This window comes from Balaenoptera physalus (assembly GCF_965194825.1).
Source record: "Balaenoptera physalus genome assembly, chromosome: 11".
Taxonomy (NCBI): Eukaryota; Metazoa; Chordata; class Mammalia; order Artiodactyla; family Balaenopteridae; genus Balaenoptera; species Balaenoptera physalus.
The window spans coordinates 106,220,635-106,243,743 of record NC_138896.1 but is presented as its reverse complement, the minus strand read 5'-3'; the positions used below and the strand labels follow the sequence as shown (position 1 = coordinate 106,243,743).

General features: G+C 43.8%; 1 protein-coding gene across 14 annotated transcripts in view; it reads right to left on the bottom strand.

The window, feature by feature from the left end:
- IFT122 (intraflagellar transport 122) overlaps positions 1–23,109 on the bottom strand; it is a 73,558-nt gene that overhangs the window by 49,398 nt on the left and 1,051 nt on the right. For 13 of the 14 annotated variants that reach the window (XR_014251407.1, XR_014251408.1, XR_014251409.1 and 10 more), the window contains exons 2-7: positions 16,951–17,017; positions 15,538–15,622; positions 6,357–6,435; positions 4,063–4,139; positions 1,841–1,907; positions 754–900 (exon numbers count right to left, since the gene is read on the bottom strand). Coding sequence is in view for 11 of the 14 variants with exons in the window: in XM_082415635.1 (XP_082271761.1) it covers positions 754–900; positions 1,841–1,907; positions 4,063–4,139; positions 6,357–6,435; positions 15,538–15,622; positions 16,951–17,017 (522 nt within the window). In the remaining 3 variants the exon portion in view is untranslated. Of the gene's footprint in view, positions 1–753; positions 901–1,840; positions 1,908–4,062; positions 4,140–6,356; positions 6,436–15,537; positions 15,623–16,950; positions 17,018–21,220; positions 21,281–23,109 lie in introns of all 14 variants that reach the window. The other variant, XM_082415634.1, reaches the window with a different exon arrangement.

Genomic DNA, 23,109 nt, shown 5'->3' with positions numbered 1-23,109 from the left:
ATAGTCTGACGTAAGAAAAGCAATGAAATTAAACTACCTTCTAAATCAAGTAGGCACCACCTGTAAAATGACATTGGGCTGGTAAACATTAAGTTCTTTACCTTCAGAGGACTCTGTGGGGGATACTGGTGGTTTAATAATATTATAGAATTATACAAAGAGGATGTAAAGCTATTAGTCCACCGTCAAAGTCACATGAGCACAGCAAGGAAAACGTGTGTAAGGTTAGAGAAGCTACCTTCTCTAACCTGCCAACTGTTTGTGGAACTATAGGCTTTGGGAACATTTATACTTAATTTTGACGTTTTTTTGACAAGGGAAGCAAAATAGGCATGAAAAAGTAAAAAAGGCTCATGAAAAAGCACGTCTTCTGCTCAGACTTGGAGGGAAGAACTGAGAGGCGGAAAAGACCAAAATAAAGCCACAGCAGAGAGGTGTGCTATTGATTCCTAAGAAAATGGCTCTCCTGTGTCACATGCATACATACTCTCTCTCCCTCTCTGTCTCACACACACACACATTGAGCTGGTCTAGATAGCTCATCTGCTCAGCTCAATTTCTGGGATTCATTCCAAAACTCAAGATGGGCTCTTTAAAAATTCCATTCACATGGAATAGGTTCCAAAACAGATCAGTCAAATGGGGTGAGAAGCCTTTGAATCATGGAGCCCTCAGGAGGAAAGAACTCAGCCCGCTGAGGACGGCCTTCTTCACGGAGTTTCTGTCCTGGGAGGAGGACAGCTGTGCGGTCACCTTGAAGGGTTCCAGCAGATGGACCATACGGGGGAGAGGGAGCCCCCTGGCCGCTCAATCTTCACCTTCTCCTCGCCGTTTTTGTTCCGTATGCTGATAACCCCGTTGAACATCCCCAGAGCCAGGTACTGACCGTCATTTGTCCAGCTGTTCAAACAACCAACAAAGGCCATGGGGAGGGGAAAGGAACACACAGAAAGTCAAAGCTGTGAGGATGATACCTTGGTTGAAACAATCTGATGAGGCAGCAATGGCTGGGCTCATCCTGACCCTGCTGTAAAAATCAGAGGGCCAAACTTAGAGTCCCATTTCTTCCTGGAGTGGAGGGTGAGATGTGAAGGCGGGAGCACCTTCTCGGTGCCCACAGTCTCTGTCTGCACTGCCACAACGGCCCTTAGCTCTGCCTGCACTGCTGGGCCAGCCTCCATCCCCCACTCGCCATTTCAACCTCCTCCCACTTCCAGTGCACCGTAAGAACAGAATCTGCGTCTTGGTTGTTGCCAGCCTCTAGAACAGGTGCCTAACAAATGCTGAATGGAAAGAAAGGCTACACTCAGAAGCTGCGCAGCAAGACCAGCCACCATTTGAGAGCGTCTACTGTCTGCAGGCACCATGCTGCTTGCTTTAAACTCCTTAGCTCGTGTGCATTTCACAACAGCCCCATCAAGTCAGCATCTTAATCCCCATTTGTCAAATAAGGAACCTCCTGAGGTCACAGAGCCTGTCAGCCACTGAATGTGGATTCGAATCCAGATCTAACATCAAAGCCCGAGCTTTCTCCAGCACATGTGCTGCCTGGACCAGGACAGCCTCAGGTCCCCAGAGCCTCCCCTGAGCACAGCTTGAGGCTGGGGAGGCCTGCTGCCAGACAACTGCACAAAAGCAACCTGCAGTTCTCTTTTGCTTGCCGATCAAAAGCACAGGTTCTTCCCATCAAGGAGACCATGAGAGAAGAAAAGAGGAAACGTGGGGCCCAAACCAACTAGGTAGCACAAGACCTTCTCTACTGTGTGAACTAACCAGACTTTGAGAGTCTGTTTGAAGAGCGGGGAACAAAAAACTACCTTCAGAGCTGCCTTTAACTTACCTGCAGCAGGTGATCTTGCTGCTAGATTTGTGCTTAGAGACAGACTTCTGTTCAGGAGACCATAAGCCTTCAACACAAAATAATATAAAAGAAGAGAGATTGGTTGGAATATTACTCAGCAACAAAAAGGAACAAACTATTGATACACACTACAATTTAGAAGAATCTCCAGGGTTTTATGCCGAGTTAAAAAAGCCAATCTCAAAAGGTCATATGCTATATGATTCCATCTTATATAAAGATGGGGAAGAGATGAATGGTTACCAGGTACAAGGGGTTAGTGATAACAGGAGATGGGGGAGATGATGGTAAAGGAGTATCTTTGTGGTGATGGTAATCTACACAGGGGATGAAATGACAGAACTATATACACACATTGTGCCAGGCCCCATCTCCTGATTTTGATACCGTACAACAGTTACATAAGATGTATCCATTGGGGAAACAGGAAGAAGGGTACATAAGACCTCTCAACTATCTTTGCAACTTACTGTGAATCTATAATTATTTCAAAAGAAAAAAGAGAGGAAGATATATTGGTGAATTGATAGCCAACTTTTCAGGAGTTTAACTCAAAGAAATGGCAACTTCACTGTTCATAATTATTACACTGCAACCAGAGTACAACTTAGCATTCAAAGTAATGAATGACGCTTTCTGAAAATCCAGTCTCTCCTGACCCTATCTGGGCTGTGCCATGTCCCTGGCACACTGGTCACCTTCGGCTTGCTCCCTCCTGCCAGTGACTCAGTGGCCCACAACAGGTGTAGGTCTGGGCAACATAAGCAAATTCTACTCTTTGCCTGAGCCATGAAGCACGGCCAAGGAGGTAAACCTAGGGCAGAAACACATTTACACAGCAAGGTGCAACATCAAACAATGTGCTTCCCCTCTCCCCTGCCCAGACTGCCTCCCCCAGCATTTCAGCCTATGCACACCCTACCTGTGGTCCACCGAGCCCCCCCAAGAGCCTCCAGCTGGAGGAAACCACACCCTCCAGGCCCCTGAGGCAGCGCTGACCAGAGCAGACTCTAGATGCAATCACACGGCCTAGGTCCAAGCCCTGGGTCCATCCCTTACCCGCTGGGTGACCTCAAGCGAGTCACTGGACCGCTCTAAGCCCAAGTTCTGTTCCTCAGTGGAGTGGGGATGAGAATAATACCTGACCTCAGGGGTCGTCACAGAGCTCACACAGGAATTCGTTCCAACTCTCAGCACAGTGCCTAGCATACCACAAACATTCAACAAATATTATTCCTTAATAGTGTATTTTTACAAATTCTTCCTCCCTACCTGCCCCCGACCACAAGCTCTTTGAGGGCAGGAATACTATTTTGTCTTTTTCACCCCACAAGCAAGCACCCAGACCAATGCCTCACATGGAGAAAATGCTAAACTTTTAATGAATGACAGTCCCTTCCCCTTTTATTTATACCACGTGCTTTCAATTACATCCTCTCTTTGGAACCTCAGAACTCTATCAGTGGATGGACGGGGGAATGGATTCATCTTAGGTCAGGAAGGGAAACTGAAAGGGATTAGATCTCTCGCTCCTTGACTTCAACAATGGCTGTTCTGTTGTAACCACTATCTCTTAGCAAGGAAGACGGAACGAAGATGGAACTTATGAGCTGTAAGCCAGAATCGACCTTGAAAAGAGAACATGAAAGCCTCTGCTCGCGTTCCTGCCTCTTCGTTGACGTCTCACTGCTTCTCCTCTGCGCCAGGACCACGCCAGTGCCGCGTGTGGGGTGGGTGAACTCCTCGGGGCATTCAGCCCCTCAGGGACGACAGCCACAGCCACTGAACAACTAATGGGGACACGCTGCACAAGAAGCAGAGCGAAGCTCTCCACACATACACGGATGCTGGGGGACCCGGAGGTGGGGACAACCGAACTGTCCCTGCCAGGGTGAGGTGGGGAAGGCTTCCCAGAGGTGGCAACACCAACTTAAAGCCTGTGCTCTCCCATCCCTCTTACCATCTCCCTCCCAGGGCCCTTCTTGCTGTCTCCCAGACTTCTCACCAGACTCAGTGCCATCACTCACTCTCTTGGTTTCTACACAATTTAATGAACAACTGCCAGCCTCCCTTCAGCCATTGAAGGGGGGGAGAACGGCATTAACTCTCTCAGGACAAAACCACCACATTCTGGATAGATTTCAGCACTTTTTGCCAATTTTCAGTTATTCCCAGACAAGACATTGGGAATGAGAACCTACCAAAGTCACTGGAGGAACAGGACGCCAGCTGGTGGGTAACAGGGTTGTAGGAGACACACTGGATAGAATCATTGTGCCTGAGAAGTAAACAAGTATAGATGATTATGCAGCAAACCACAAATGCTTCGGTGGCTACAGCTCAAGATTTTAATGATGGGTTCACAGCCTCTCTGACTCCACACTGTGAACTCTGATGCAAGTGACCAATTAAAAGCACAGGGATGAGTTCTCCCCTCCTGGGCTATCCCCCACCCACTATTTTCCTCTCTCAAACATTACCCACCCATCAGACTGGCCTGGCTTAAATGCCACCTCCTCCAAGACTAGAGTGCTGCACACCTCTGGTGTGCCAGCTGGTAAGAGAATGATGTAAAATACCTCGCCTAGCGCCAGCTGCATAAGAAGTGCCATATTAACGGCCATAACAGTTATTGCTTTGTGGAGGCCTGGAAATACATTCATTAACAGGATGGAGGTACAATGAAAATACTAGACCAATATCTGGAAACATCTGAGGTAACAATGAAAGCTGAGTGAGTCACGTACCACACAGGGCATCTCAGCCTGAGTTGTTCTTTGTTTTGTTTTTTTTTAATTAATTAATTAATTAATTTTTATTTCTGGCTGCTTTGGGTCTTCATTGCTGCACGCGGGCTCTCTCTAGTTGCAGTGAGTGGGGGCTACTCTTTGTTGCAGTGCGCGGGCTTCTCATCGCAGTGGCTTCTCTTGTTGCGGAGCACGGGCTCTAGGCGCACAGGCTTCAGTAGTTGTGGCACGTGGGCTCAGCAGTTGTGGCTCATGGGCTCTGGAGTGCAGGCTCAGTAGTTGTGGCGCACGGGCTTAGTTGCTCTGCGGCATGTGGGATCTTCCCGGACCAGGGCTCGAACCCATGTCCCCTGCATTGGCAGGTGGATTCTTAACCACTGTGCCACCAGGGAAGTCCTTCAACCTGAGTTTTATTCCTCTACTTCTGGGTAATACTTTACTTACAACCTCATTCATTCAGTCATTTATTCATTCATTCAAATGTTGATTTGTTGATTTGTACATCGGTGTTCACAGCAGCATTATTCTGAATAGCCAAGAGGTGGAAGTAACCCAAATGTCCGTCAACAACAGATGAATGGATAAACAAAATATGCTCTGTATGTACACCAGAATATTATTCAGCATTAAAACGTAAGGGAATTCTGACACAGGAACCTTGAGGACATTATGCTCAGTGAAATAAACCAGTCACAAAAGGACAAACACCATAGGACTCCACTTATATAAGGTACCCAGAGTAGTCAAATTCATAGAGACAGAAAGTAGAATGGTGGTGCCTAGGGCTGGGGGAGGGGGAATGGAAGAGGCTGCTTAATGGGTATGGAGCTTCAGTTTTGCAAGATGAAAAAGAGTCCTGGAGACTGGCTGCACAACAACATGGATGTACTTAGCACTACCGAACTGTACACTTAAAAATGCTTAGGATGATATGTTATGTGTATTTTACCACAATTAAAAGGAAAACGATCATTTGTTGAGTACCTACTACAGGCCAGGCATTGCACTAGGCACCAGTGACACAGCATGAGCAAAACAGATGCAGCGTTTGCCCTCATGGAGCTTACAGACTGATGGGAGATATCAATCAGCCACCAGAATAAGTGTAAAACTACAGCTGTGAGGGACTTCCCTGGTGGTCCAGTGGTTAAGACTCCATGCTCCCACTGCTGGGGGCACAGGTTCAATCCCTGGTCGGGGAACTAAGACCCCACATGCCGCACAGTATGGCCAAAAGAAAAAAAAAAACTACAGCTGTGAGAAGCACCATGAAGGAGACCCGATCAAGGCTACAGGGGCAGGAAAGGCTTCACAGAAGAAGCAACATCTGAGATGTGCAGAGTGGGTAGGGGTTAACCAGGCGGAGGGACGGGGAAGAACAGGAGGAGAGCCTCTGCACTGAGAGGGGCCTGGAGCACACTGACCCCAAGTCTCAGGGTGTCAACGGGGGCTGGATGTGAGGCTCGTGAAAAACGACAGGTCGGGGTGGGGTGGAATGTGCGATATCAGATTAACTAAACTGAGCTACATGAAAACACCTAGCCCAGTGCTGGCCAAGCCAGCAATGCTCAAGAACTATTCCCTCACTTACTCATTCCCCAACCTTCCCAGCGCACAACCCCATAACGTCACTTGAAGTTCAACTGCAGAGAAAAAAGTCCTTCCTGATAGCTTTGCTAAGGGGCTTTTGCTACAGTAGCTCAGTAAGAGGCAAACTAATAATACCGTACACCTAAACGGTTACTTACGTGTACTTCAGAATGCCTTCCAATTTTGACGTCCAGATAATAACACTTTTGTCAGCTGATCCAGAAGCAAAGCGCTTGCCTAAAAGTGTTTTTAAAAAGAATAAATTTTCACATTCATTTAGGCCAGCATTTTGCAGAGTATTTCTTAGAAAACGACTTCTTTAAGGTCCCTAGTAAGTGTCAGTTGCTTCTCTACCCCTTCTTCTTATCTGTACTGAGTGGCAGTACTTTGGAGTCAGGAAGTTTGAGCTCATATCCTGCTCTGTCTGGCACTAACAAAGATGTACTGAGGGCCTCTCACATGCCAGCATCATGTTCTGTGCTCAGAATCAAGTAGTGATTAAAACATACATGCTGCCTACCTTCATAGAGTTTGTCTGGTGGGAAAAGTAGGCATTAAATTAAATTAATCCAATTCAAATACGACGTGGTGAGAAAAAAAAGCAGGCCCTATGAAAGAGAATACCTGGACAGTCAGCTCTACCCACCACCAGAGCCTCCCATCAAGCCTCTTAGATAGCCTCAACCACCAGAGGGCAGACAGCAGAAGCAAGAAAAACTACAATCCTGCAGCCTGTGGACCAAAAACCACAGTTACAGAAAGATAGAGAAGATGAAAAGGCAGAGGGCTATGTACCAGATGAAGGAACAAGAAAAAACCCCAGACAAACAACTAAATGAAGTGGAGATAGGCAACCTTCCAGAAAAAGAATTCAGAATAATGATAGTGAAGATGATCCAGGACCTCGGAAAAAGAATGAAGGCAAAGATCGAGAAGATGCAAGAAATGATTAACAAAGACCTAGAAGAATTAAAGAACAAACAAACAGAGATGACCAATACAATAACTGAAATGAAAACTACACTAGAAGGAATCAATAGCAGAATAACTGAGGCAGAAGAACGGATAAGTGACCTGGAAGACAGAATGGTGGAATTCACTGCTGCGGAACAGAATAAAGAAAAAAGAATGAAAAGAAATGAAGACAGCCTAAGAGACCTCTGGGACAACATTAAACGCAACAACATTCGCATTATAGGGGTCCCAGAAGGTGAAGAGAGAGAGAAAGGACCAGAGAAAATATTTGAAGAGATTATAGTCGAAAACTTCCCTAACATGGGAAAGGAAATAGCCACCCAAGTCCAGGAAGCGCAGAGAGTCCCATACAGGATAAACCCAAGGAGAAACACACCGAGACACATAGTAATCAAAGTGGCAAAAATTAAAGACAAAGAAAAATTACTGAAAGCAGCAAGGGAAAAACGACAAATAACATACAAGGGAACTCCCATAAGGTTAACAGCTGATTTCTCAGCAGAAACTCTGCAAGCCAGAAGGGAGTGGCATGATATACTTAAAGTGATGAAAGGGAAGAACCTACAACCAAGATTACTCTACCCGGCAAGGATCTCATTTAGATTCGATGGAGAAATCAAAAGCTTTACAGACAAGCAAAAGCTAAGAGAATTCAGCACCACCAAACCAGCTCTACAACAAATGCTAAAGGAACTTCTCTAAGTGGGAAACACAAGAGAAGTAAAGGACCTACAAAAACAAACCCAAAACAATTAAGAAAATGGTCACAGGAACATACATATCGATAATTACCTTAAACGTGAATGGATTAAATGCCCCAACCAAAAGACATAGACTGGCTGAATGGATACAAAAACAAGACCCATATATATGCTGTCTACAAGAGACCCACTTTAGACCTAGGGACAAATACAGACTGAAAGTGAGGGGATGGAAAAAGATATTCCACGCAAATGGAAATCAAAAGAAAGCTGGAGTAGCTATACTCATATCAGATAAAATAGACTTTAAAATAAAGAATGTTACAAGAGACAAGGAAGGACACTACATAATGATCAAGGGATCAATCCAAGAAGATATAACAATTATAAATATATATGCACCCAACATAGGAGCACCTCAATATATAAGGCAACTGCTAACAGCTATAAAAGAGGAAATTGACAGTAACACAATCATAGTGGGGGACTTTAACACCTCACTTACACCAATGGACAGATCATCCAAAATGAAAATAAATAAGGAAACAGAAGCTTTAAATGACACAATAGACCAGATAGATTTAATTGATATATATAGGACATTCCATCCAAAAACAGCAGATTACACGTTCTTCTCAAGTGCGCACGGAACATTCTCCAGGACAGATCACATCTTGGGTCACAAATCAAGCCTCAGTAAATTTAAGAAAATTGAAATCATATCAAGCATCTTTTCTGACCACAACGCTATGAGATTAGAAATGAATTACAGGGAAAAAAACGTAAAAAAGACAAACACATGGAGGCTAAACAATACGTTCCTAAATAACCAAGAGATCACTGAAGAAATCAAAGAGGAAATCAAAAAATACCTAGAGACAAATGACAATGAAAACACGACGACCCAAAACCTATGGGATGCAGCGAAAGCAGTTCTAAGAGGGAAGTTTATAGCTATACAAGCCTACCTAAAGAAACAAGAAAAATCTCAAATAAACAATCTAACCTTACACCTAAAGAAACTAGAGAAAGAAGAACAAACAAAACCCAAAGTTAGCAGAAGGAAAGAAATCATAAAGATCAGAGCAGAAATAAATGAAATAGAAACAAAGAAAACAATAGCAAAGATCAAAAAAACTAAAAGTTGGTTCTTTGAGAAGATAAACAAAATTGATAAACCATTAGCCAGACTCATCAAGAAAAAGAGGGAGAGGACTCAAATCAACAAAATCAGAAATGAAAAAGGAGACGTTATGACAGACACCGCAGAAATACAAAGCATCCTAAGAGACTACTACAAGCAACTTTATGCCAATAAAATGGACAACCTGGAAGAAATGGAAAAATTCTTAGAAAGGTATTACCTTCCAAGACTGAATCAGGAAGAAACAGAAAATATGAACAGACCAATCACAAGTAATGAAATTGAAACTGTGATTAAAAATCTTCCAACAAACAAAAGTCCAGGACCAGATGGCTTCACAGGTGAATTCTATCAAACATTTAGAGAAGAGCTAACACCTATCCTTCTCAAACTCTTCCAAAAAATTGCAGAGGAAGGAACACTCCCAAACTCATTCTATGAGGCCACCATCACCCTGATACCAAAACCAGACAAAGACACTACAAAAAAAGAAAATTACAGACCAATATCACTGATGAATATAGATGCAAAAATCGTCAACAAAATACTAGCAAACAGAATCCAACAACACATTAAAAGGATCATACACCACGATCAAGTGGGATTTATCCCAGGGATGCAAGGATTCTTCAATATACGCAAATCAATCAATGTGATACACCATATTAACAAATTGAAGAATAAAATCCATATGATCATCTCAATAGATGCAGAAAAAGCTTTCGACAAAATTCAACACCCATTTATGATAAAAACTCTCCAGAAAGTGGGCATAGAGGGAACCTACCTCAACATAATAAAGGCCATATATGACAAACCCACAGCAAACATCATTCTCAATGGTGAAAAACTGAAAGCATTTCCTCTAAGATCAGGAATGAGACAAGGATGTCCACTCTCACCACTATTATTCAACATAGTTCTGGAAGTCCTAGCCACGGCAATCAGAGAAGAAAAAGAAATAAAAGGAATACAAATTGGAAAAGAAGAAGTAAAACTGTCACTGTTTGCGGATGACATGATACTATACATAGAGAATCCTAAAACTGCCACCAGAAAACTGCTAGAGCTAATTAATGAATATGGTAAAGTTGCAGGATACAAAATTAATGCACAGAAATCTCTTGCATTCCTATACACTAATGATGAAAAATCTGAAAGAGAAATTATGGAAACACTCCCATTTACCATTGCAACAAAAAGAATAAAATACCTAGGAATAAACCTACCTAGGGAGACAAAAGACCTCTATGCAGAAAACTATAAGACACTGATGAAAGAAATTAAAGATGATACTAACAGATGGAGAGATATACCATGTTCTTGGATTGGAAGAATCAACATTGTGAAAATGAGTATACTACCCAAAGCAACCTACAGATTCAATGCAATCCCTATCAAACTACCAATGGCATTTTTTACGGAGCTAGAACAAATCATCTTAAAATTTGTATGGAGACACAAAAGACCCCGAATAGCCAAAGCAGTCTTGAGGCAAAAAAATGGAGCTGGAGGAATCAGACTCCCTGACTTCAGACTCTACTACAAAGCTACAGTAATCAAGACAATATGGTACTGGCACAAAAACAGAAACATAGATCAATGGAACAAGATAGAAAGCCCAGAGATTAACCCACGCACCTATGGTCAACTAATCTATGACAAAGGAGGCAAAGATATACAATGGAGAAAAGACAGTCTCTTCAATAAGTGGTGCTGGGAAAACTGGATAGCTACATGTAAAAGAATGAAATTAGAATACTCCCTAACACCATACACAAAAAGAAACTCAAAATGGATTAGAGACCTAAATATAAGACTGGACACTATAAAACTCTTAGAGGAAAACATAGGAAGAACACTCTTTGACATAAATCACAGCAAGATCTTTTTTGATCCACCTCCTAGAGTAATGGAAATAAAAACAAAAATAAACAAATGGGACCTAATGAAACTTCAAAGCTTTTGCACAGCAAAGGAAACCATAAACAAGACGAAAACACAACCCTCAGAATGGGAGAAAATATTTGCAAACGAATCAACGGACAAAGGATTAATCTCCAAAATATATAAACAGCTCATTCAGCTCAATATTAAAGAAACAAACACCCCAATCCAAAAATGGGCAGAAGACCTAAATAGACATTTCTCCAAAGAAGACATACAGACGGCCACGAAGCACATGAAAAGATGCTCAACATCACTAATTATTAGAGAAATGCAAATCAAAACTACAATGAGGTATCACCTCACTCCTGTTAGAATGGGCATCATCAGAAAATCAACAAACAACAAATGCTGGAGAGGGTGTGGAGAAAAGGGAACCCTCTTGCACTGTTGGTGGGAATGTAAATTGATACAGCCACTATGGAGAACAATATGGAGGTTCCTTAAAAAACTAAAAATAGAATTACCATATGACCCAGCAATCCCACTACTGGGCATATACCCAGAGAAAATCGTAATTCAAAAAGACACATGCACCCGAATGTTCACTGCAGCACTATTTACAATAGCCAGGTCATGGAAGCAACCTAAATGCCCATCAACAGACGAATGGATAAATAAGTTGTGGTACATATATACAATGGAATATTACTCAGCCATAAAAAGGAACGAAATTGAGTCATTTGTTGAGAAGTGGATGGATCTAAAGACTGTCATACAGAGTGAAGTAAGTCATAAAGAGAAAAACAAATATCGTATATTAATGCATGTATGTGGAACCTAGAAAAATGGTACAGATCAGCCAGTTTGCAGGGCAGAAGTTGAGACACAGATGTAGAGAATGGACATATGGACACCAAGGGGGGAAAACTGCGGTGGGGTGGGGATGGTGGTATGCTGAATTGGGCGATTGGGATTGACATGTATACACTGATGTGTATAAAACTGATGCCTAATAAGAACCTGCAGTATAAAACAACAAACAAAAAAAAAAAAAAGAAAGAGAATACCTGGGGACCCAATTTTGGTGAGGGAGGTTTATGTGAGAATGGTATCTTTCATTGAGACCTAAAGACTGAGCAAAGCTTAGCCAGGTGCAATGAGAGGAGAGAGACCCATCCATATGGGTCAAACAGATGTGCAAAGGCCCTGAGGCAGGAAAAACCTGCATGTGTGAGGAGCTGAGAGGCAGCCAGCATGGAACATCAAGGGCAAAGGGTGAGGTGGGTGGGAAGGGATCTCTAGGGGCTTCGGGGCCACAGTAAGATCCTGCTCTCTATCCCAAAGAAAGGCTTTAAGCAAAAGAGTGACAGATGAGATTTTCATTTTCACACTGCTTGGGCCATGTGATACTGCTGCAAATACTAAATAATAGAAGCTGTTCTTATTTATTATTTCTGTCACTCCTCCCTTACACTGGCAGGCAGCAGGTGATGAAGAGTGTGGGCTAAGGGCTCAGAGTCTGAGCTGGAATCCCCAGTGACGTCACCCACCAGCTGCAGGACCAGGAACAAGCTACTGAACATCTCTAGGCCTTCATTTCCTCATTTGAAAAGTGGACGCAACAACAGTATTTACCTCATAGTTGCTGTGAAGATTAAATGAGATTAAAGTGCTTAGGTCTGTGCCTAGCCTAGAATCAATGCTAAACAAAAAGCAGCTATTATTATTATTTCCTTACATTGCCTTGTATTGCTTTCCTTGAAGAAAAACTAGTTCTTAATACACCTTTGTATCATGGTTGCTCATTAAATACTTATTAAACTTAAGGGGGAAATCGGAAACAAGCAAAATCATCATTTTTTAAAGAGCAAAACCATAATTCAGTGTATCCTCACTTCTAGATCCAAGGGGAAAAGACTTCCTTATCATTACATGAGTGTCATGAGGGGCAGCATGATACACCAGAAAGAACAAGGGCTCTGCAGTCAGAGGATCCAGGTCAGGCCCAGCTCTGCCACTGTCACCCGTAATCGCTCCAAGCCTGTTTTCTGATCCGTGAGAGGAGCTGCGATCCCTTCCCTGCCTCCTTCAGAGGGCTGCTGGGAGATCAAACGTGACAATGTGTGTGGCAGGACTCTGCAAAACGCAGACAAATGCCCCTGATGGCAGGTCTCACTCTAAGATCCTCAAGGGCCTTAATGGTGCTGCAGGCCAAAGACGCCCTAGGCTTATAAACTCTGAGGCCTCACAGGTCTCCCCATGGTACTACTCTGAACTTAAACTCAAACACGCACATAAAAAAATATGACTACCGTGGCATAGCACACCTGACTACCAGGCAAGAACTAGCGTTGTCTTTGCCACTAACTCGCTGTATGACCTCAGCCAGTCATGTGACTTCTCTAAATCTTTATGTAGGTGTAACATGAAGATATTGGGCTAGATCAGACTAACACTGTGTGCCCAAAATTGTGTGTATACATGAAATATGTGCATTTTTCTAGAGAGGGGTCTATAGCTTTCATCAGATTCTCAAAGAGGTCTGTCATCTAAAAGAAATTAAAAACCTGGAGCCTGAATGATCTCCATGGTTCATTCAAGCACTGTACCATCGATTCTGCGACTTCTCGGCAGTGGTCACAGAGGGCCATCTCTAATCCTATATCCACTTGACACATGAGGAAATCGAGACTCAGACAGGGTCAATAACCACCTCAAACTCACAGAGCTTTTCGGGTTGGAGCTGTCTCATCCCAAAGTCCATGTTCTTCCCATTGATGCTATGCTGTGCGTAGCACGGATTTACTTTTAACTCTCAATGTCAGTTTCACGCAGCCGGTGTGACCACCACCTCTCCTCTTTCTCACCCCACCTGGTGCCCTAACGCCAATGACCCTTCAACCCCACTAGAACCTCCCTCACCCCTTGTGGTCCTCTCACCCCTCATTACTCAGCAACAAGGTTGCTCACCCCTCATTACTCAAGGTCAATGTATATAATCATTCCTTTGCATACATCCTCTGCCCTTGCCCTCTCACTGCATCTTTAGAGATGCTTGTAAATCTACCACTCTGGTTAAATCCAACTCTCCACCTCCTCTGTCCCTGTATCTGTGCAGCTCAAAGTGATGGAGAAAAAGACACAATCACACCACTGATCTCACTTTCAATTCATGATCACCAGCTTTGGGTGGGCCCTTCGTGTAGCTAGGGTCTCACTATACTTCCCGGGGCCATTCACTCAGCCCCTCAACTAAGTGGTGTTTTGCTTTTTTTCCTTTTTCCTCAACTCTTGGACACCTCCTTCCCCATCCTCACTCTCAGATGTTGCTGCTTCCTGTTTCACTGGAAGAACAGAAGAGAACTCCGTTAGACTCCTACTACCACATGTCCCCGGCTCCACTTCCCACCATGCTCACCTCTGCCCTGGATCCCCTTTCCTCTTCCCACTCAGCAACTCTGCTCCAGCAATTCCATCCCCCCTCTCTACAGCGTCAACTTTCCTCAAACTCAACACGTCTGAAACTGAACTCCAGATCTTCTGCTGTAAGTTTCTCGGCCTGCAGCCTTCCCCATCTCAGTGGAGGGCAACTCCATCCTTTCAGTCATTCAGGTCAAAAACCATGGAGTCACCCCCGACTCCTTTCTTCACACCCCACATTCTGTCAGGCAATCCTATTGGCTCCACCTTCCAACAGTATCCAGACTCTGAACACTCCTCCCCACTTCCTCTGCTCCTACAGGGGTCTGAGCTGCCATCACCAGTGGATGACGCTTCTTCACTCGTCTTTCTGCCCAACCCTCATCCCTTGCAGGCTGTTCCCAGTACAGCATCTGGAGGGATCCTTTCAAAATATAAATCCGATCAGATTTCTCCTCTGCTCAGAACTCTTTAGTGGTTCCCCATTTTCAGTGAGAATCAAAGCCAAAGTCCAACGACAGCCAACATAATCCAGGCAGCCCACAACTGTTACCTCTCTACCCTCTTCCCCTATTGCTCCCCACCAATTCTCTCTGTCCCAGCCCCAGGAAGGCACACCCCACCTGAGTGCCTCTGCAATGGCCCTCCCCTCTGTGGGGAGCTCTCTTTCCCCAGATGCTCAGTCGTTATTTCCCTGCCTCCCCACCTTCAAGTCTTTACTTACCTGTCCCCATCTCAATGAGCCACCATGACTCCCCTGTTCAACACTGTACCCAATGCCCTGCCCACCCAGCACTCTCAATCCCCCTTATTCTGCCCTACTTTTTTCTTCTTCCTAACACTTACCACCTTCCGGTGTACTGTTCAATTTACTTATTTACCACGTTTACTGTATGTCTTCCCTCATACTCTCTCTCCTTCCCCCACACCCACCCCACATAGATAAAAGCCCCATAAGGGCAGGGATCTTTGTTTTGCTCTCTGAAGTATCTCAAGCAGCTAGAACAACGCCTGACACACAGATGGGCCTCAATAAATACTTGAATGACTGAATTGAATTGAATGACTGAACTGAAGTCTAAGAGACTAACTATCTTCCGAAACTGTAAGCTGTACTTGAGCTCACTCAACACGACGAAGGCGCAGCCAAGGAGAGAAATGAGCGGCTGTGAGGCCGTTACAGAGACTAAATCCAGAGCAGCCTCTTACCATCCTTCGCGTATGCCACACAGTACACAGTATCTTTGTGTCCCTTTAGGGGCTGAAGTAAGGTGCCATCAGACGTGTCGTAAACCTGGCAAAAAAGAGACAAAAGTACAGGTTACCCACGTGGCATCCATTAGTCAGAATCCCTGCAGGTTGCTGCTGCTATTTTTGTTGTCGTAACAACACATTTGTCAATATTCTAAATTTGCACCAAGTAAAAACTGAACCAAGAAACCAGAAAGAATGTGACTTAAAGTTGGGAAACCCAAGAAGGAGAGGCTCTGATTCTGCCCATTACATGGCCGGAAATGTGCCATTAATGCTCAAGAAACAGAAGTTCACTCCGTGAAACTTCTCTACAAAGTTCACTCCCTTTGCATGTATTTGGATATATGACCAAACAAGCTAGGCCCTCCCTAATAAAGCCAGCACAAAGAGCCCAGCTAGAGCATGAATTAAATGCCAGTGCTAGCCCTGCCCTACTACCAACATCACAGAGAGATGTTTCATACTTGCTACCAAGAGTTGGAAGTCACAGACCTGAACTCTGGGTTTGCAAACTGGAGGGAGTGTTATAAAACCCGTCTGTAATGTGCATTTAGGATTTTATAGCTGTGTAACATCTATAAGTATGTGGAGATTTAAAAAACACACCATCTGAGAAATAAAAGCAAAACCCTCCAAAAATGGTAAGTGTTGGAGAAGATAAACTATGGGAAAAACCTGAAAGGATTTGGATTGTTTACCCTGGCCAGAAGAAGTCTGCAGAACAATTTACCCACGGCTTTCAGATTATGTAGTTACCATGCACAGAATGGAGATCAGGCCGTCTGCATATCTCGAGACAACAGAGCAAGAGGAAGCGGACTTACGCAGGAGGAAGGGGAGATCACGCAAAGGGTTTTAGGTCAAACGTAAAGAGTTCTCTGAAAATTACTCTTATACTCTGGGACAGGTTGCAGAGACTGCTTACGTTCTTTGAAAATATGAAAAATAGGACAGCATCCATATGGAATTGCTTAGGAAGGCCAGTGCCTAAAAGCTGGGGTCAGGCTATCTGGCTTCTCATGGAGGGAGCCCCTTCAGGCCTGTTGTTTGAATTTTTCAGGGGGACAAAATGTGAACTGACAACAGCTCAGTTTCAAAGGCATTTTAATTATTTTGAACTCTTTCGTGGGTCTCTCAAAGTAAAAAGGGAAAGATTAATGACTCCAAAGAAGGTATTGTTCACAGGTTCCTATCTGATAGACAGTTTACCTACCTGTTTTAAATAGCCCATTTCCTTCCCTATTAAAAAATAATGACTGGTTTTTCCACCTTGTCTTTTTTATCTTAAAAAAAGGGTTAAATTTCAGAGCACTTACAAGAGGGAGAGGAAAAAAAGCACTTAAAAAGGAAACTCAGACAAAATCCTACCAGTAATCTGTTTCCTGCAGCCAAAATCAGCTGGGTTCCGTCGGGCTTAAATGCGAGGTCATATACACTAAACAGGAGACAAGACAAGACAAAAGGACAATTAGGAACCAAAATGATGAGGTCTGCTAATGGCCAGGAAAGCAAACTTTTATTTCCATTACGAAGCACTGATTGTGTATGAGAGAGAAAAATAATGGCTAAGAATTGCATTTGGTTGCAAATTCCATTCAACTACCACACCTTCGATCACAATTCACTTGGCAGTTAGCGTTGTGTCCCAATTTCCACCTGTCCAGAAGCCAGACGCCAGACATGATTCAAAGGGTAAACAGTGGAGGGCACTACCTCATCTAATAATACCATAAAGGTTACACGAACTGAAAGAATGTGTGAGGGCTAGCAAATCCACAGGTCTCTGAAAAAGTTGGTCATTTATTAAAATATCATTACTGGACTTCCCTGGTGGTCCAGTGGTTAAGACTCCACGCTTCCAATGCAGGGGGCACGGGTTCGATCCCTGGGTGGGGAAGTTCCACATGCCGCGAGGCACAGCCAAAAAAAAAAAACGTTACTCTTTCCAATTAATCAGATACTTATCAAGTGCCTCTTAGGTGCTAGGAGCTAACAGATACAAGATGAGTAGATCACAGACCCTCCCTGCCCTCAAGGAAATTACCATCCTGTGGGAAGGTGATGCTCAGACACTCACAAAGAATCACATGTCATCAATTGTAAAGCACACTTTTTTTCACATTTGAACATTTCTGATGTTGGGATGTGTCTTATAATTGATGATGTGTCAGTTTAACTGGCAGCATTTTTTGCTTTCTTAGTCGTACGTAAAATAATGATATTTTACAATCAGTGACCTCTTAGATTGGATGAAATATAGAATAATACTGTGATAGAGGCTTTAGGAGATACATTAAAGTATATATTGTAGGATTCCAAGGAGTAGACACAGTGTTCTGATTTGGAGAGGATCAGAAAAAGCTTCATGAAGAAAACAATATGTGAAAAAGGTAGGGCTTCTGAGACATGCAGGAGGAGACTGGGTAGGTGAAGCATTTCAGGCACAGAAAACAGAACAAGCAAAGACAAGACAGTGGGAATAGCAAATATCTAAAAAACCTAATTTGACTGAAACATTGGGCTATGTGCAAGGCAATAGGAAGCGATAAGGCTGAAAAAAACAGGCTGGAGCCCTATTACAAAGATTCTCAAATGTCCCCAGGCAGAGGATTTCATTAGTTCGGGTGACCCTAGTAAGAATGTGTCAGACAGCACTGCCAAGATGGCCTACTGTAAAAGTTGAGCATGGGATAAATTAACCTGGCACCTGTGAGTGATCGAAAAATATACACCCTGGAGTATTCCCTGGCGGTCCAGGGGTTAAGACTCCACAATTTCATTGCCGAAGGCATGGGTTTGATCCCCGGTCAGGGAAATAAGATCCCAAAAGCCATGCGGTGCGGCCAAAAAAAAAACACACCCTGGTAACTACTTGGAGCATTTACCACAGACACCCGATGCTGAGCTCTTCAAATGCATTATCTTATTCTGTCCTCACAACAATTTTACGAGGTAAGAATTACTACTCAATTTTGTGGTTGAGGACACCATGGTTCAGAAAGGTCAAGTATCTTGCCCAACATCACACAGCAAGTGAAAGGGCCAGAATTTTAACTCAGGTCTGACTTTACAGTCTGTGCCATATGGCCGTCCACTCTCCTGAATTACTGTCAAGTATAACAAATCTATGCCACCCTCAATACTTTAATAACAGTGACTAATATTTATTAAGCACATTTATTTACATGTGTGCAAAGTACAGTTTAAATGCTTTACATGTGTTAACTCACTTAATTTTCACAACAATCTTATATCTGTTTTGCAGATGAGAAAACTAAGGCACAGAGAAGTTAACTAACCTGCCTGAAAATAAACTGCTACTGAGTAGAGATGGAGCCAGAATTCAAACGCAGGCAGTCTGACTCTGCAGCCCAAGCTCTAACCACTACGCTTGTGGCCTCCATTATAATTATTATTTGCATATGCCATAGTTGACCAAATAATTAGCAAGAGTCTCCATGTTTCATCAGCAGGAAAAGAAAAAGTGTTATCATCTACTCAAGGCATCACACATAGAATTCAGAGTTCTTATATAGGCTCCATTGACCTCAGAAGCTTCCTTTTTTTTTTTTTTCTTTTAAATTATTTATTTATTTATTTATTTATTTATGGCTGTGTTGGGTCTTCGTTTCTGTGCGAGGGCTTTCTCTAGTTGTGGCGAGCGGGGGCCACTCTTCATCGCGGTGCGCGGGCCTCTCACTATCGCGGCCTCTCTTGTCGCGGAGCACAGGCTCCAGACGCGCAGGCTCAGTAGTTGTGGCTCACGGGCCTAGTCACTCCGCGGCATGTGGGATCTTCCCAGACCAGGGCTCGAACCCGTGTCCCCTGCATTAGCAGGCAGATTCTCAACCATTGCACCACCAGGGAAGCCCAGAAGCTTCCTTTAATAAAAATAATTCTTCACATATATTCAAGAGTTAAGAGTTGTTGAAGAGTGTAAATTTACATGATCTCATTTGACCTTATGCTAACATAATGCCTCAGACAGGCCAGGCATTACTGGCCCATTTTTACTGATGAGGAAACTGAAGTACACAGGCGAGTCATCTGTCTGCTGTCACAGAGCTGGCTGATGGAGAAGCTGGAACACAGCGATTGCTACCCCTCTCCAGTTGGGCATCCCTCGTGATAGAAGCAAACACAAACCCTGAGTCCTTCAGCTTCCTCGCTGTTATGTGGTAACAGACCTGGGCTTTCCCGTCTCTCAGACTTTCTTTCTCAGAACCTAGTGGACAACGTACTGGGTGCATTTCACACTCTGCGGAGAAGCAGGGCGGGAGAGGGAAAAGCAGGGGGAGCTGGGGCCAGAAGGGCTGACCCCCGGCCTGAGCTGTGGTCCTCACCTACACAGCAAGGCTAGGGAGCTGCCCTCCTGCCTCACAGGGTACACAAGCACCACCTGCTGTGGGGAGCTGGGGAGGCACGAGGTTTGGGAGGGGTCTGCACCTCTCTTCCACAGTCATCTTGGTCGTGTGGCTCCCTTCCTGCCTTGTACATATCTGAGCCCATCAAAGTGGTTCCCGTGTGACGGGGCTTCCCTGGTGGCGCAGTAGTTGAGAATCTGCCTGCCAATGCAGAGGACACGGGTTCGAGCCCTGGTCTGGGAAGATCCCACATGACGCGGAGCAACTAGGCCCGCGAGCCACAACTACTGAGTCTGCGCGTCTGGAGCCTGTGCGCCGCAACAAGAGAGGCCACGACAGTGAGAGGCCCGCGCACCGCGATGAAGAGTGGCCCCCGCTCTCCGCAACTAGAGAAAGCCCTCGCACAGAAACAAAGACCCAACACGGCCAAAAATAAATAAATAAATTTAAAAAAAAAAAAAAAAAGTGGTTCCCGTGAGGCTTCTTCTTCACTAGGATCATTTTGGGCTGAATTATTAGCAAATCATTTCTGAGCATCTCACTTGGGCCAAGTCTTTAGCTATCTTCCTTTCAGATGTGAAAATTCATTTTCTCCTCATTTCTCGAAGTTTGCTTTTCTAAAGTATAACATACATGTCTGATTTACCCCAGTCAAAATTCTTATTGTACTTAGAATCTGTACAATTCAATTTAAGAATTATATAATCTTCTGTATTTACACTGTTTCAGATACTATCTTATCTCCTTAATTACAGTCATATGCAATTTCAGGGTAATGACCCTATTTTAGACATATGTGGACCCACAGTACATGGCATTGTCCTAGACACAAAATGAGTATAACTGACAAACTGACAAGATTTTTATCTTGAACGCCTTGGGCTTTAATTACATCATAAGATCACAGAAACTTTCCCAAACTATTGGGAAAGACCCTAGACCCTGTCATATAGTCCAACTCCCCTACCAGGGCAGGAATTCCCTATTGATGGATCCAGCCTCTGCTTGAACACTTCCAGGGCTGGGGAGCTCACCTGTCTGCAGACAGTCTATTGTACGGTAAGATGGCTCTCTCTCCCCACCTGTCCCCTTTTATGAAAAACGGACATTGTCAGATTCCATTGCAGAGAGACAGAGGGTGAGTCCTGCAAACTGCCCTCTGCCAACCCTGTGCCCACCCCACTGTAAACTGAAGCCTCAAGGTGCCTCTCCAAATCCTGCACAACCTGATCCAGCCCCCACTTACTTGATTTGAATCTTAAGCAAATTGTTACCTCATTAAGTCTCAGTCTCTTCATCTGTAAATGGGGTAACAATTCCAACCTCACAGGCTGCTGTGGAGATTAAACAAGATAAGGCATGTAAACACTGTCTGGCCCACAGCTGCTGTGGATGAGGGGCAGAGCAGATGGCAGCCCGCCTGGAATAAGGCATCATGGTTGAGAAGAACCTAGAGCATTGCTTGGAAGGGAGAAAAGAAGGAGTTCAGAGAAGAATAAGAGAACATTTGGGAAGGGCCTTTGGACAGGAAAATGGAGTTTTCAGCTGAACTGAAAAGCATAAATTTAAATCTTAGCAAAAGGGGGCAGGGTGGGCCAGGGGAAAGACCACCTAATTAAGTGCACAATCTGACATGGAAGGTAATGGGGAGTCACTCTGGCTTGATGAGAGGTGGAGTAACGGATCACAGCAACAGGACTCACAAAAGAGAATTCCTGCTGCTACACGAAGGTTAGACGGAAGCAAAAGAGCAGACCAGCAGGCGGAGCTGGTTCAGTGTGGAGGAAGAATCTTTGACATCTGGGATTTTGGAGATCTACTATTTATTTTTATAGTTTTTTGTTTTGTCTCATTCTGGGCTATCAGCTTGCATATGTAGCTGCCATCAGTATTGCTGGTCTCTAGAACCCCTAAAGCCCCTACACTAGAATAGCTGTAATGGGCCAAAAACCAAATAACCAATCTTCATTCATCATTCATTCACCCACCTCTTCATTCATTCATGAATACCTCTATCCATGAAATAATCACAACAACCACTGTCTAGGCTCTAGAATAAGCCTTGGAAATGAGTAAGACATAGCCATTGCTTTTAAGGGGTTTATAGACTTCTGGGATCAACAGTTTCCCTTAAACTCTTGCACTAGACAGACGCTAAGTACCACAAGAGAGGAATGAACAAAATCCTATGCCAGGGGTTGAAAACTGGGAGCCAATCAGGCTATATTTGGCCAGCAAACGTTTTGTTTGGCCCATATGGTATTTTATTTTGTATTTTTTTTTTTTTTTTTTTTTTTTACAGATTAGGTGCCAACATTTAAAAATTAGGACATTTCACATAAAAACCCAGATTCCTGGTTTCTGGTGAAAACAGGAAGCTCTGAGCCACGCTGGGCCAAATCCCTGCAGGGTGGTAACTGGCAGAAGCAGAGCAGCTGCTCTCCCTTTCAGTCAGAGCATGCGCTCTCCAGTTTGCCACAGTCCTTGCCACTTGTTAGTATCTGACAGCAAAACCAAATGCTCAGCTGCTAGCTATCAGCAGCTTGTGCTATGAGTACTTTTATAACAGTTAAGAGAAAAGTTAAAAAAAAAAAATTTTTTTTTTTTACTCAAATCTCTATTAAAAGTAGAAGTGAAAGATACAGTGGTAGGGCTATATGTTTCAAGAAGAGTGCAGTATAGAAAAGAAGAATACTCCTAGGGAAAACAAACAATTCCTTGTGTTCAAGATGCAAATAAACATCTCCCATTTACGTTGCCTGCTGATTGCTGCAGGCATTTGAGTTTGCAGCCTCTGTTAACACCAGGAATAATTAATGCAGTGGCTAAGAGCATTGGCTCTGGAGTAAGGAAGAAAGCTGCTTCCACCCCTTACTCACTGTGTGACCCTGGCAAATTATTTACCCACTCTGTGCTTCAGTCGCCTCATATGTAAAAAAGAAATAAGTATAGTACCTACGTCAGGTACTGCTGTGAGGTGACAATGAGATAAAAGATATGAAGTTCTCAGCCAGTGCCTGGCACAAAGTAAGCATTAGCTATTACTGGTGCAGAGTACAAAGAGAGCGACCATCTCCAAAGGGAGGCTTAAGGACGTTTAGGATTTCATTGTGAGGAGATGAAGGCCTCACACAGAGAGGCCAAAGAAAAGACAGAGAGGGAA